Source organism: Bos mutus, chromosome 5, assembly GCF_027580195.1.
Source record: "Bos mutus isolate GX-2022 chromosome 5, NWIPB_WYAK_1.1, whole genome shotgun sequence".
In the NCBI taxonomy this organism is placed as follows: Eukaryota; Metazoa; Chordata; class Mammalia; order Artiodactyla; family Bovidae; genus Bos; species Bos mutus.
In genome coordinates, this window is record NC_091621.1 from 31047357 (window position 1) to 31063230 (window position 15874).

The 15874-nt window shown below is 34.2% G+C and overlaps 1 protein-coding gene across 1 annotated transcript in view; it reads right to left on the reverse strand.

Annotated features, from left to right (window-relative positions):
* Positions 1-2694: 2694 nt before the first annotated feature.
* Positions 2695-15874, reverse strand: part of SLC2A13 (solute carrier family 2 member 13) — a 535506-nt gene continuing 522326 nt past the window's right edge. The window contains exon 10 of the mRNA XM_070370616.1: positions 2695-12558. Coding sequence (XP_070226717.1) covers positions 12332-12558 — 227 coding nt within the window. The 3' untranslated portion in view covers positions 2695-12331. The remainder of the gene's footprint in view (positions 12559-15874) is intronic.

The window sequence follows — 15874 nt, forward strand, 5'->3', positions numbered from 1 at the left end:
AGAAAAAAATTGAGAAGAATTGTGAAGAAGAATTCATAGCCCAGGGGCACAGGTTCACTAAATAGTGAGACCTGACCATAGGACTATAGAACACTTTCTTTCTACTGACACCCTATTACTGTATCACTAAAGGCTTATTTACTCGAGTTCCTTTTATCTAGTACATCATGCCCAGCTTTCAACAAAAAAATTACAAGACGTATTACAAGGCAGAAACCACAGTTTGAAGAGACAGAACAAACATCTGACTTAGATTAAGATATGCCGAGGATGTTGAAATTATCAAAGTGAGACTTTGTTTTGACTATAATTAATATGCTAAAGGCTCTAATGGAAAAAGCAGACAACATGTAAGAGCAGAGGAGTAATGTTAAGCAGAGAGCAGAGAGTTCTAAGAAAGAATCTAAAAGAAACACTAAAGACCAGAAACATTTTAACAGAAATGAAGACTGACTTTGATGGGTTCACTAATGAACTGGACACTGCTCAGGAAAAAATCCTTGAACTTCAGATTATGTCAATGGAAACTTTCAAAACTAAATCAAAGAGGGAAAGGTGCTTAAAAAATGAACAGAATATCCAAGAATTGTGCATCTTCTGCATTGGTGGATTTTTTATCACTGAGCTACCTGGCAATTCCAAGAATGGTGGAACAATTCCCAAAGGTGTAACATTCATATAATGGAAATATCAGAAGTAGAAGAAAGAAACAAAAGAAATATTTGAAGCAATAATGATTGAAACTTCCTTAAATTTACATTGGATAACAGATCAATGATCTAGGAAGCTCAGATAAATGCCAGAAAATCCTACACTTAGGCAGGTAAATTCAAACTGCAGAAAATAAAAAATAAGAAAAAAATCTTGAAGAAAGCCAGAAGAAAAAAAAAAAAAAACAAACACCTTATTTATAGAGGAGCAAATGTTAGAATTACATCTGATATCTTAGAAACCAGGTAAGCAGGAAGACAGTGGAGTGGTAATGTTTAAGGTATTGAGAGAAAAAAGAAAAAATACCAACCTTGAATTCTAGGTCTTGTAAAATTAGCCTTCAAAAGTGAAAAAGAAAGACTTTCTCAGATGAAAATTAAGGGAATTTTTTGCTATATGACCTAACTTGCAAGAAATGTTAAAAGAAGTTCTTCAGAGAGAAAAAATATTATGTTATGTCAGAATCTTGGGTCTGTACGAGGACAACAACAACAGAAAAGGAACAAGTGAGGTAAATTAAAAACTTTTTATTTTTCTTATCCATAATTGTTTAAACAGTTTATTCAAAATAGTAATAGAAACATTGCATCCAATGAATAGCTTATGTAGAAATGAAATGAATGAAAGCAGAGACACAAGGAACAGAAATGAGAAATTAGGAATATTTTGTTACTATATGGTACTTGTATTACTTATGAAGGAGTATAGTGTTATTTGAAGTGGACTTGTATTAGTTGCATATACATATTGGAAACTCTAGGGAAATCACTTTAAAGAATTAGAAAAAAATTATAATTGATATGCTTATATAAAGAGGAATGGAATCGTATATGTAATATGTTCAATTAAAATCACAAAGGGCAAAAAAAGTGGAAAACATAGGAATACAGAACAAAGGCAACAAATAGAAAATAGTAACAAATATGATAGATACTACATCACTTTAAATGTCAATGGTCTAAATACACCAATTTAAAAAATGGATTGTCACAGTGGATCATAAAACAATATCCAACTATGCATTACCTTCAAGAAACCTGCTTTAAATATAAAACATATACATTAGAAGTAAAGAGCAAGATATAATAAGCTAAGATCAGATCAGATCAGATCAGATCAGTCACTCAGTCGTGTCCAACTCTTTGCGACCCCATGAATCGCAGCATGCCAGGGCTCCCTGTCCATCACCAACTCCCAGAGTTCACTCAGACTCACGTACATTGAGTCAGTGATGCCATCCAGCCATCTCATCCTCTGTCATCCCCTTCTCCTCCTGCCCCCAATCCCTCCCAGCATCAGAGTCTTTTCCAATGAGTCAACTCTTCGCATGAGGTGGCCAAAGTACTAGAGCTTCAGCTTTAGCATCATTCCTTCCAAAGAAATCCCAGGGCTGATCTCCTTCAGAATGGACTGGTTGGATCTCCTTGCAGTCCAAGGGACTTTCAAGAGTCTTCTCCAACACCACAGTTCAAAAGCATCAATTCAGCCTTCTTCACAGTCCAACTCTCACATCCATACATGACCACTGGAAAACCATAGCCTTGACTAGACAAACTTTTGTTGGCAAAGGAATGTCTCTTTTGAATATGATATCTAGGTTGGTCATAACTTTCAAGGAGTAAGCATCTTTTAATTTCATGGCTGCAATCACCATCTGCAGTGATTTTGGAGCCCAGAAAAAGAAAGTCTGACACTGTTTCCACTGTTTCCCCATCTGTTTCCCATGAAGTGATGGGACCGGATGCCATGATCTTCGTTTTCTGAATGTTGAGCTTTAAGCCAACTTTTTCACTCTCCACTTTCAATTTCATCAAGAGGCTTTTTAGTTCCTCTTCACTTTCTGCCATAAGGGTGGTATCATCTGCATATCTTAGGTTATTGATATTTCTCCTGGCAATCTTGATTCCAGCTTGTGCTTCTTCCAGCCCAGCGTTTCTCATAATGTACTCTGCATATAAGTTAAATAAGCAGGGTGACAATATACAGCCTTGACGTACTCCTTTTCCTATTTGGAACCAGTCTGTTGTTCCATTTCCAGTTCTAACTGTTGCTTCCTGACCTGCATACAGGTTTCTCAAGAGGCAGATCAGGTGATCTGGTATTCCTATGTCTTTCAGAATTTTCCACAGTTTATTGTGATCCACACAGTCAAAGGCTTAGGCATAGTCAGTAAAGCAGAAATAGATGTTTTTCTGGAACTCTCTTGCTTTTTTCATGATCCAGCAGATGTTGGCAATTTGATCTCTTAAAAGGCTGGAGTAGCTATATTCAGTTCAGACAGAGAAGACTTTAGAGCAAGGAAACTTACTAGGTTTCTCAGGGTTAATTCATAAATGTAAATTCAGGCATGTTTTCAGAAATTACTGACTATTTTTTTACTTAAGTGAAAGTGCAAGTTGCTCAGTCATTTCCAACTCTTTGCGACCCCATGGACTTAGCCTGCCAGGCTCCTCTGTCCATGGAATTATCCAGGCAAGGATACTGGAGTGGGTAGCCTTTCCCTGTGTTGCAGGTGGATTCTTTACCACTGTACCACTGGGGAATCCTTTCACATCTGACTCTAAATTATACTGTTATGCTTTATCCTTTGGTTATGTTTTAGTTTCTAAATCCATAACTAGTGACTCTGTAGGAAGAAAATAGTACAAAAATTTTCATTTAGTGGCAGGTTTCAATTTTTCCATGATAAAGCTCATTGTAAAAAACAAAACAAAACACAATAGTGACAGAAATTGACCTGGGTCTAAGTTCAGACTCTACAAGTTATGCTACTGAATATGTTACTATACTTCCTGTAACTCAACTATTTCCTCATCTACAAAGTAGTGGTAATAACAGTCCTTTTTGTATAGGACTTCTGTGAAGATAGAATAAAATAATGTATTTATAAAGTATCTGGCATATAGTGAGTTGTTATCTATAAACAAAATGTATAAGTAGATTAATTTATTACAAATCATGAAAATTCCACTCTAAGCTTACAATCCTAATATTTATCCCTTTTTAATAGGAATTATAACAAAATTTATCATCCAAATGTGTTTATGTGAACACACATACATTCATATACCACATGGAATTTGCTGTTTGGTTAAAATAACTTTCTTATACAAGTTTTGTCTTCAAAGCATGCTTTTTGATATTGGTCTGGTGTCATGGTGTCATTTTAATCATTTTTTAGCCTATACAAAGTTTCTTCTCTTCCTTCATGGACCACAGAAGCACCTGTGATGCATGCATCCATTTAATTTTCAAATATTTACTGAGCACATACTATATGGTTGGCATTATATGAGGTGCTGGAGAGTCAGTGGTAAATAATAAAAATTCTCTGCTCTCATGTTGTATATATTCTAGTGGGAGAAACAGACAAGAAATAAAAATAATTTTCAAGTAGTGATAGTACAAGAAAGAAAATAAAACAAGGTTACCTGGTAATATACTGGGGGAGGAAGGGAGTAATTAAGTTGCATAATCAAGGTGGGCCACAGAGATGACTTTGAGCTGATATTTGAAAAATAAAAAAGAAAGAGGTGCACAAATAGGGTGACTAGGAAAAGGTAACACCGTGTGCAACACCCCTGAGGTGGAAGTGACTTAGCTTTATGAATTCCTAAGTAACTTGAAGATAAATCCACTCAATAAGTTCACTTTTCAGTAGATGAGCTTACTATTTGAAAGAACATACTATTGACTCCTTTTTAAAGTGACAATTTCAAAATTCTAATTCAATGGTTCCACATCACATTATTAAGAACTGCCTGGAGAGTTTGTTAAAATATAGTTTCCTTGTCTAAAAGAGCTGAACTTGTAAAAATAGAGAGTAGGATAGCGGCTAGCAGGCTGGGGGTTGGAGGAACTGGGGAGATGATTAAGGGTACAAGTTTGGTACAAACAAATAAGTCTGGGTGAGCTTTCCAGACAACAGTGTTGTATTATAAATTCAAAGTTGCTAAGAGACTGGATCTTGTTTCACAACAAAAAAAGAAATGATAGTTATGTGATATAATGGATGTACTAGATAAGGCTATGGTGGTAATTCTATTGCAATGTATAAATGTATCAAATCAATACCTTGTATACCTTAAGCTTACACAGTGTTATATATGTCAATTATATTTTTAAAAAGTTTCCTGGGCTACATCTCCAGAGATTCTGGTTCAGTAGGTTGGGTGAGGCCCACAGATTTGCATTTTTAATGAATTCACTGGTGATGCCAGCACTACTAGCCCGGGGACAACACTTTGAGAGATGCTGCTCTATAAAATCTATCTTTTGAGTTTAACATTTAAATGCCTATATTTTCTTTCATGTAAAAAAATTACTTCCTCTGCATGGTGACCATCTGGAATTAATTTTTGTAACTTTAGTGAAAAAGTACATAAAATATTAGGGGTAAAAATACCTTCAATGTTCCATATTAAATTAATAGCATCAGTAATAATATGAGCTTAATTTCAATATAGCCTATTGGTGAAGGGTTAGTGTCTGTTGTCAACTGGAGAAGATTTCAAAATTATATTTTAAAAGCTGAAAGGAATTTAAATGATAGTTAACCGAGAGATTTAAAATTTTTTTCATGGCTGGGAGATCACATAAATAGCAATTGCATGTTACATCCTGTTAATCTGGAGAATATGAGAAGGCTGTACTCATCCACTGTGCCATTCACATGGATGCTCATGGAAGAGATAGAGAAAGGAAGAGGGGTATCAGGCTAGTCAGCAAAGTCAGCTTCAACCATTCTGGTCAGCAGAATTCTGGTTGCTGCACTCACACAACCTGCATGATACATGTCAAAGAAGCCCATGTGCTCCTGCCCCTAATAGTTGTTCCCAAGGAAGGGAATTTATATGCATATCATGGTCTTAGCAGAATTAGGGATAGCATATGGATGATGATACTAAGAACAGCCAATCCCTAAGGAATGTCCCAGTCCTCTAAGTGCTTTACATGATTAACTGATGTGACCCCTCCCTGCCACATATATGAGGGAGTTAGTAACATCTTCACTTATATATGTATAGGAAAGTGAAACATAGAGTAACTCAGTAATTTAGGATACCAGGCAGTAACTGGAAAAGCTGGGATCCAAACCTAGGCAATTTGCATCAGCCTGATCTCTTAAACAATGTACTATATAGATATTCCTCAACTTCTGATGGGGTTACACCCTGACAAACCAATTCTAAGTTGAAAATGTACTTAATACTAACCTAGTGAAATTGTAGCTTAGCCCAGCCTACCTGAAATGTGTTCAGAATTAGGCTCATTAGCCTATAGTTGGGCACAATCATTTAACACAAAGCCTATATTATAATAAAGTATTATCTCATGTAATTTATTGAATACTATTTTGAAAGTGAAACAGAATGGCTCTGTGGTTATGTGATGGTTATAAGTGTATCAGTTTTCTAGCCTGGTGATTTCATGGCTGATTGGGAGCTCTGGCTGCTGTCCTGTCTAGCATCACAGGAGAGACTATCGTACCAGATCTGGCTAGCCCAGGAAAATATCAAAATTAAAAATTCAAAGTACAATTTTTACTTAATATGAATCATTTTCACATCTTTTTATAGTTGAAAGATTAACTTGAACCTCTTTAACTTGGGGACCATTTGTATACTGCTTCATATTTGGAAAAGAATCTTGAGATCAAAAGTTTTTAAGATTTGTGTCTATAGTCCAGGTTAAAATGAGGTATCTGATTCTTTTCCTTCACATCCTTTCAATTCTAATACAGGAAAAACACAATGTCTATTTTTCAGTCTTTCTGCCTTGATCTGACAAGGAGACATTCCAAATGAGGACCAAGAGAGAAAGACTGTAGAGTAATCACTGCACAGAAAAATTTTGTACATACTTCCTAGCGTGTGATCTTGGACAAGTCACCAAAATGGTCTGAACTTGTTTTAGTACCCAGAAAAGGATGACAGCATTCCAATAAGACTGGGTAATTAAATGAAGACTTTGATGATCACTGATACAGATATGAAATGCACTATTCAGGTGTTAAGATATGTGGACACTTTATGCATAACTTAGGGGCTTTTCGAGGGTCATTTTAACTGTAGGGATTTTTTCTTACCTGTTGACATCAGAATCCTTGCTTAAGATGCAACTCCACTGTAAGCCATTGAGTGACAGTGGATCTAGGGTCTTCAGAGGATCTCCTCAAACCTGTTCTACAGTTGGACTCAAGATGGCACACCCTAACTACGGAGAGGTGAGTCTAATGGCTACACAGATCAAACAATAATATAATGCTTACCAATAAAAGCTACAGAGGGGGAGAATGGTAATGGAGAATGCCATACATAATTCCAAAAAGAACTGTCAACTGGTCATCCAGTAGGTATTTTTTCATTTACAAAGCAACAACATCAAATAATTTTTGTCAGTCTGATACAATGGTTCATGTCAACGTCTGGTTCTGACAACAGTAAGAAATTTCTTCAAGGATTTCTGAGCATTTCAGAGCTTTATATTTACTATTCAGAATAATTCCTTGCAATATTTTTTAGGTATTAAAATATTTTTTAAAGTTACAATATTAAAATGAATAGCATTGCATAAATATACAGATATAGGTAATCTTTGTAGATGCCTTTACTATGTAACCTAGATTCTAAAATCCAAAGAAGATAATTGGTTAAAATATAAACCTACAAGGAAGATAAATGAGTAGTGAATTGTCTTAACTTTTATTTGATTATTTTCATTTACAGTTCTGGCACTGACACTTTAAAAAAAAGATTTAATTTTATGTAAAGATTGAACTTCAATAAAATAACTTAAAAAACATTTACATATACATCATTAAATCTCCATAAAATATACAATACTTTGATACAACTATAGCTAGAATGACTTTGAAGGAAATGATACATATTCAAATTTTTAAGAGATATCTCATGTCACATGTAGGAATAAATATTTATATTGGACTTGTTAAGACATGAATTAAACACTATATGACATGCACTCTTGGAAATTAAAATATACATTTTGAAAACATATTTTAAAAGCACAAAACTGTGTTTCCATTTAATCTAGATGTATATCAGAGCTTTTAAATAGAAATTTGAACAGTTAATACAAATAAAAGATACTATAACATCAAGTGAAATATAACCCAAAAGCTGTTAGGAACCAGTTTGGACATGTAGAACATAAATTTCTACTTTGGCGAGAGTTGAGTCTCATTTTTTAACCTTCAAATGAGATGGAATAATGGTAAATTTGCTAAAATTTTACAAAATATTTGTGGTTTTTAATTTTTAGTACTTGTAAGCTATGTTTCTTTTTCTTATTATATTGATAGGATAAAATCAAATGCATGGGCTTAACTGTCTAAAATCAAAAGCTGAATATTGCTGCTAAATGAAAATAGATATTTAACATTCCACAGACCAAATCACTTAAGTGTAACAGACTCTGTTTTATACATATAAAGTAAAGACTTATGAGAATTGTATTGTTTTACACTCACAAGCAAATTATGAGATAAAATTCTTTCATGTATTTCTGAACATCATTAACACTTACAAAATCTCTCTCTGATGATTACTGGCACACAAAAATCTCCTTCTCTAAGAGATGATCTTTAAGAGAGTTGGGAGCAGTTAGCTGTTGGAATTTTTAAATGATTTCTATTTCTAGAAAATAGCAGCAATATTGCTCACCCAGAAGGACTGAAGATACTGAAATTGATATGCTGCTACAACCTGGATCACTTCATCAAATTAGGTTTACATTATTGTACATAAGGCTAAGAAAACAGAAAGCGACAGAAAACAGGATGCTAAAATTAATCCAGAGAACAATTCTGAGTCTCTTAATAGGCAGAAGCTACACATAAGTTGTAAAATTTATCCAAAACTCAATACATTTTGGTATAATGTACATATTATGAATTCTCTGCTTCTGGCATGGTATGTCATTCTTTTATTTGTAGTTACTGAAAATGTCTGAATGTGGCAGTTTAAAACTGACACAACAACTATATAAATGTTAGTTGTTAGGTGCTTAGTGTAATATGTGATTTCATAACTAGGAGAACAGTAAAATAAATTAATTATAACAAAACACCTTATTAATTTTATTGTTCTTAATTACTGATGAAAGAAAGTCAAAAGAATCTTCCCACCCCTCTTACTGTATTATAGCATTTATAAAATATATTAGTGTCATTAAGTTAATGAAACTAGTGAGATTTTCTTAGATGCCATGAAGAGTATTTTATAGAATACCCTTCCCCCAAGATCTATGGAGTATTATAATGCATTTCAATTCTACTTTCTGATATAAAGGCAAAAGGATAAGTTGTCAACTTATATTTTTCCCTGTTAATTCTTCCTCTGGATAACTGATTTTGAAATTATAGTAAACAGTTTCTAAATTCTCTAATTTAACAGATTTCCCATTTTAGAGTGAATAACTTAAAAAATAATATTAAGACTCTTACACACTAAAATGGTTCAGTGGTAAAATACAAATATGAAAACTACTTGATAACATTACTCTCAGCATTTTCCATCTGGGAACTAACTACTGTATATTACTGGTGATAAAATTTCAAATGGAAATAATACCTTTTAAATCTAATTTTAGTTTCTATCTTTTATATATACATTAAAATCATGTTTTGGATAATTATTGACTAAGGTGCAACAATCAAAATTATTAGGAATTTTATATTTAAGAAAAATATTAATACCTAATCTTTAAAACCTATCTGATTTTAACATTCGGCCCTATGTGTTCAGATGCAATGAAATGTTATACTCTCTTAAGTCTAGTGCATATCTTACCAGCCATCCAGCTAGGCCTCAATAGAGGTTATGACCATCTTCCCTATATTTTCCTAAATCACAATATACTTCTATTAAATTTGTAACATGTTTAGAAGGAAACATATTTCAGCTAAAAGTGTGATGCTTAGATAGATCAAATCATACCATATATAAATTTTCCTATAAAATATATATTTGATGATATTTCAAATGGAATGTTTTCAAGTTGACAGTGGTAGCCAAAGATGCTGATAACTTAGAAGGTGCATATTATTAAAAAACCTGCAAAATTCAAATACTTAATTTTTAATATACTATAAATGTTCACTGAATCTAAAAATAATACCCTAATTTTATAAGGTTCCTTTTCAAGTAGTTGTCATTAAAAAATTATAAATAATTCTTATACTGTGCCTCTCTGTCTTGTACTTCAAAGATATGGAATATTATCTTTATCATTATATAAATAACTAGTAGTCCTTTATAGAAGGAATTGAGAATAGAAGACAAGAACTGTGGCTATTTTTCCCTATTATGTGCATTTATGGATATAAAGTTGAAAACACTACTTATGTCAGGGAGAACAGGCCATGTTCTGCTATAGGAAATAATGAGCTCAGTTGCTCCTTTGATAAAGTTACTGTGCATTCAGCTCAGCTGAGTATAAGCATATAGTTAAGGCCATGTATTCAATAAACAGAATAATTGTGGGAATTATTTAGATAAATCAGAAAAACAAATTTCTAAAGAGATCACTTTATGGGTTTAAATACTTTTTCTCCACATTATATTCTGATTTTATCATACAGTAGTTCATTTTCCATTTCATTTTACCTGTGTGAAATATTATACAAACAAGAAATTTCTTATGGGATAAGAAATATCAATAGAATAATAACTTTCTCTGTTAAAGCACATCTGCTTTTCTGGGGAAAATCAAAATTAATATCCCCTTAGAAATCAATTGTCAGAGCACCTAAGTCAAGGAAAAAAGCTCTCAAAAATATATATTTGTTTAATTACGTGAAATGATCAAAGGGAGAAAACTCTTTGTTGGTGGAAGGATTTTTAACTTTAGAGAATGAACCTCCTTGGCTACATTCTCAGCTGTCATAATTGTCATAATGTTCTTATGACATTCTTAAAGCTAGACTTTGAGAGAGACCAAACCATCTTGGAGACTGGCAGAAATATACTGAATTTAGAGTCACTCTTTCACTCCAAGAATACATTATTAGATGTTTAGAGACACGTTAAAATGCATCAAATGTTTGCACTCTTAACTGACCTCAGAAGACTCATTCATATTTTCACTGGAACTAAGTAATTTTGTGAGTGACTTTGTACATACTATGTAGTTCTTAATATATGAGCAAAAATTGGAATTCACTGATGAATGAGCATAGAAACTAATGAATACTTTGAAAAAATACTGCAGAAATATAGTAAGTCAACATTTCTTAAAGACACATATGAGAACCATTAATCTGTTCCAATGGAAAATCCCAGTTTTTAGACAAGAAGAAAAAAAATCCAAGTCAAGCATGAGAAAAAGGATACACCCGCAGACAAATCTATGTATCTATTTTTAAGAGAATGTCAGAGAAAATGAGAAAGTGTACAACATAAAAACCAGTTTATACTCTTAGAATTAAAAAGGAAAAAAAGACAAGTACCATTATGTAATAAAATGTGACAATTCCCTTAGGAAAGTTAATAAAAAGAAAAATAGAAGTCTCATTACTTAATTAAACAAACATAAATAACAGCAAGGTTATTTCTGTTGCTGATTTTCTTCCTTCCTTTCTTGTTTCAGAAATTATTTGATTAAAAGAGGGGAAAAATAGTCTGCTAGAAGCTATTTATGTAACACAAATGAAGGCACAAATAGTAGGAATCCAGACTTGATGAGTGAAGTTGTGAATACAGGGGATTTTGGCTTGAACAAAAACTGACCCTGAAATACAGTTGAAGATCTAGTGCTATTTTGTGTTTACAGCTGCACACTTAAGTGACTAACTCAGGGTTAAAAATCTTTAAGGTCCATAAAAATCTTTTCTTTCTTTCTAGCAATAAAATATACTTATCAAAACTTGCTAGCTAATCTGTGCAAATGTATACTTCTTAACTGATGCAAAAAATATGTAGGAAAATAAACCTAAAAAGACCTGCTTTTTATAATGTTCAAAAGATTCTGTACAGAGTCAGCTGCTGAAGAATTTTCAATATTTGAATTGGAGAGAGAAATGAAAATGTAGAATACAAAGGATATAAGGACAGCTGTGGCCTTGTAGGGGACACTCTTGAATTTGTTGATAAAAGCTTAAATGGAATTTTTTTCTAATAGCTGATCACAGATAAGCGCCTCATCCTTAGGAAAAATTAGGGCCAACAGACTATGCTTTGACAGAAAATACCTTTGGACCATATTTTAGCATCCTTTGTTGTAAGTATATCATACATATATGATTTGGCGGGATTAGCACTGACTCAATTGCCACTAATAATTATATATAGTCTTAGGAAAAAAGGATATCACTGAAGTCACTGGGTACAATATTCATTTTAAACTATCTCAGGAAGGAATTACACATATTTGTTCAATAATTATTAGTTTAAAATCTCTGTAAATGTTTTACATCTCTGTGTGTGAAAAAAAATGTCATTGTGATGGTATCTTCCTTGGAATCAAATATTCTAGGATATGAAGTCGTTCAAAACCAGACTGTGGAAAGGACCAGATTAAAAGCAGGGCAGTGAGGTCACCAATTGCTGTTCTTCTCTCCCAAGTTTGTTTAAATGACTAAATATTAAGCAGCTGATAATTATTCCACATCAGAAGCATCGTTGTCAGAAAGATGGTAGTTACTTCCCTTTACCCGAATATATTCAATGTATCTCCCTTCATCAGAATCTGAAGCACCACATGTACATAGCCTGTTGTCAAAGAGTGATTCAATTTCCTCTAATTTTTTCCCTTTGGTCTCAGGAAGACAGCCATAGATGAAAAGGAGACCCATCGAAGCGAATCCAGCATAAAGGAAGAAGGCTCCTGCAATGGAAAATACCATATATGTAAAGGCTTACATTGGAAAGGGGACTTGATTTTAACCTCTGTTTCTGGTCAATAATGCATGGCTGTGGTCTGAAATGGAACCAAAAATTTGCTTACAGCTTGGTTTATTTGGTTTACTCTAATTATTTTAATTCTGTGAATATAATACAGTTTGTCTTTCTAAACTCAAGTTGCTGCTGCTGCTGCTGCTAAGTCGCTTCAGTCGTGTCCAACTCTGTGCGACCCCATAGATGGCAGCCCACCAGGCTCCTCTGTCCCTGGGATTCTCCAAGCAAGAATACTGGAGTGGGTTGCCATTTCCTTCTCATGTAATACCAAACTCAAAAAGAATGATAGCCCAGGCTCAGAATAACTTCTGCTTTGAAATCTTTCCTCACTTTCCTGGTTAGGGTTGTGCTTTGACAACACTTTGCTGAGGCAAAGTGGTATATAACAACAAAGTAGCATTATAATTATGTGAATATATTTGTGTTAGCCACTAGACTGGAGGCACTTTCAGGAAGAAATTTTCTTCTCATTTATCTTGAGTGTAGTGTTTCCAGAACCGCATTCAGTGATGACACTGCTGATTTCTTGAATCAAAGCTCAAAGTTTAAGAGTCAACAGAGTTTTCTCTTATTCTCCCACCCAATATCCACTCTTAGAAAATCCTGTTGGATTTACCTTCACATACAATCCAAAGATGACCACTTTTTACCATTTCTGGACATCTCTGATTTAAAAGCCTTCCTCTTTGCCTGCAGTACTGTAAGAGTCTCCTAACTAGTGCCCCATTCCTTCTCTGAGGCTCCTACAGTCCATTTTTGTGTGTGTGTCCATAGCACTTGGGGCTTCTCAGCGGTAAAGAATCCTCCTGCCAATGGAGGAGAAGCAAGACGTGGGTTCAATCCCTGGGTCAGGAAGATCCTCTGGAGGAGGAAACGGCACTTTGCTCCAGTATTCTTGTCAGGAAAACTCCATGGACAGAGGAACCTGGTGGGCTACATTCTAACTCAATGAAACTATGTGCCATGCTGTATAGGGCCACCCAAGATGAATGGGTCATGGTGGAGAGTTCTGACAAAACATGGTCCACTGGAGAAGGGAATCGCAAACCACTTCAGCATTCTTGCCTTAGAGAACCCCATGAACAGTATGAAAAGGCCAAAGGTATGACAATGAAAGATGAACCTCCCAGCTCAGTAGGTGTCCAGTATGCGACTGGAGAAAGTTGAGAGATAGCTCCAGAAGAAATAAAAGAGAGTTGGACCATAAAGAAGGCTGAGTGCCAAAGAAATGATGCTTTTGAACTGTGGTGTTGGATAAGACTCTTGAGATCAAATTAGTCAATCCTAAAGGATTAAATATTTATTGGAAGGACTAATGCTGAAGCTGTAACTCCAATGGTTTGACCACTTGATGCAAAGAGATGACTCATTAGAAAAGACCTTCATGTTGGGAAAGATTGAAGGCAGGAGGAGAAGGGGATGACAGAGGATGAGATGGTTGGATGGCATCACCTACTCAATGGACGTGAGTTTGAGCATGTTCTGGGAGATGGTGAAGGACAAGGAAGCCTGGCATGCTGCAGTCCATGAGGTCACAAAGAGTCAGACATGACTGAGCAACTGAGCAACAAAAACAATATGTGACTTCTGGACAGTCATTTAACCTCCTCCTTGGACCTCAGTTTCCTCATTAAGATGATTTATCAGTTCCTATTTAAATTTATGATTTACATTGTAATTCTGTAAGTTTTACAGCCCAGTAGGACCAGGTATAGGAGAGGTATACTTGAGGAGGAGACCAGCAAAAGTGGTCTCTTCAAGCCCAGAGTCTATGGCTTGTCTCTGGGTTCCCAGTACAGTGCTGATTCATTGGAGAGTTTAGAGAATGAATATTCTCTTGTTGACTGCCAGATGGAATACATTTGGTAGGAGATTTGAAATAAAGGCCTAAACCAGACAACATGACTATATATTTGAAACTCAAGCTTGAAGCTGAAAAGTACAGCAGTTAAAGAACTGAAAAATATTTCTCAGTTTGTTGTCACTACAGAATGTGGAAAGACATTATTAAAACTACTTTCTTTAAGTAGTTACTTCTAGACAGGCCTAGAAGTAACCATTTCAGTACTATCCATAGAAACACTTCTTGGGAAGACTCAAGTAAAACTACAGAGGAAAATGCTGCTGAACTGGCTACCCCAAAGAATCTGCTCCACTGAATGAGCAGCCATGAGAAAATAAAAGGAAACAGAGGTAAACTATGAGATATTAAAACATATATATAAAAGGATTGACTAAATCAAGACATAGTTTGTTAGCTTAAATCATCAGAAGCTATATAATTCTTCTGATAAGGAGCTGGACCCTTATAAATCAAATTTTTTCTTTAATAAAAATAAAATTCCATTTACAAATACAAGGCTCCTTTACTTCATTTAAGTTTGGTCTACATTATACTACAAGTTATATATTTTTACATCATACTTGATAAAAAATAAAAAAATTAATAATACATCATCTGGCATTCATATCAGTGTTACAGTGAGAGGAAGGCTCTGTAGACACTGTGGGTCTGAAAGTAAAAAAGTTACACAGGCTGAATCCTTGTGCAGTTTCTTGAATTGTCTTGATTTTAGTTTCCTGATCTGACAGGGAAAATAAATCCTTCTTTGCTATAAACTGCAAAGAATAGAAAGAATTTTGGATGTTAGTTGCCCAAAAAAGTGATAGACATTATCAAATTACACTAAATGATTAGGGAAGAATAGTGACTAGTAAGATCAGCATGACTAATAAATCAAGAATGTTTTCATCTAAGGGGTGCTATGACAAGCTGGTTCTTGGAGGATATGGAATTTTGAGGGGAAAAAAATGACAGAGGTGAAGTCTTGCATTCTGAATACAGATAAGCAAGATTGTGGAGGTAAGAAAACAATAGGTGCAGATGATAAAACATTTTAGATTAAACTGGGATGCTAAACTCTAAAATATCTAATGGAGTAAATACGGTCTGCCATTATAAAATATAATATTTAGAAAATATTCATCGTCTTTCACAATTTAAGTACAATGGCATGATTGGAAGTAACAAATAAAATCTTTTCATACTAAACTCTTATAGTTAAAAGCAATTAGATGGGTTACTGACATTCTTAAAGGCCATATAATTTCTTGTGTGTGAACAAGATTCCCAAAACCAAAGAACATAAAGAAAATTCTATTAAAAAGCAAGATACTTCTATAAAAATCTGAATAACCTAAAGACAGCAAATGCTACAACTGTGTATATAGGCTTCACTGGTGCG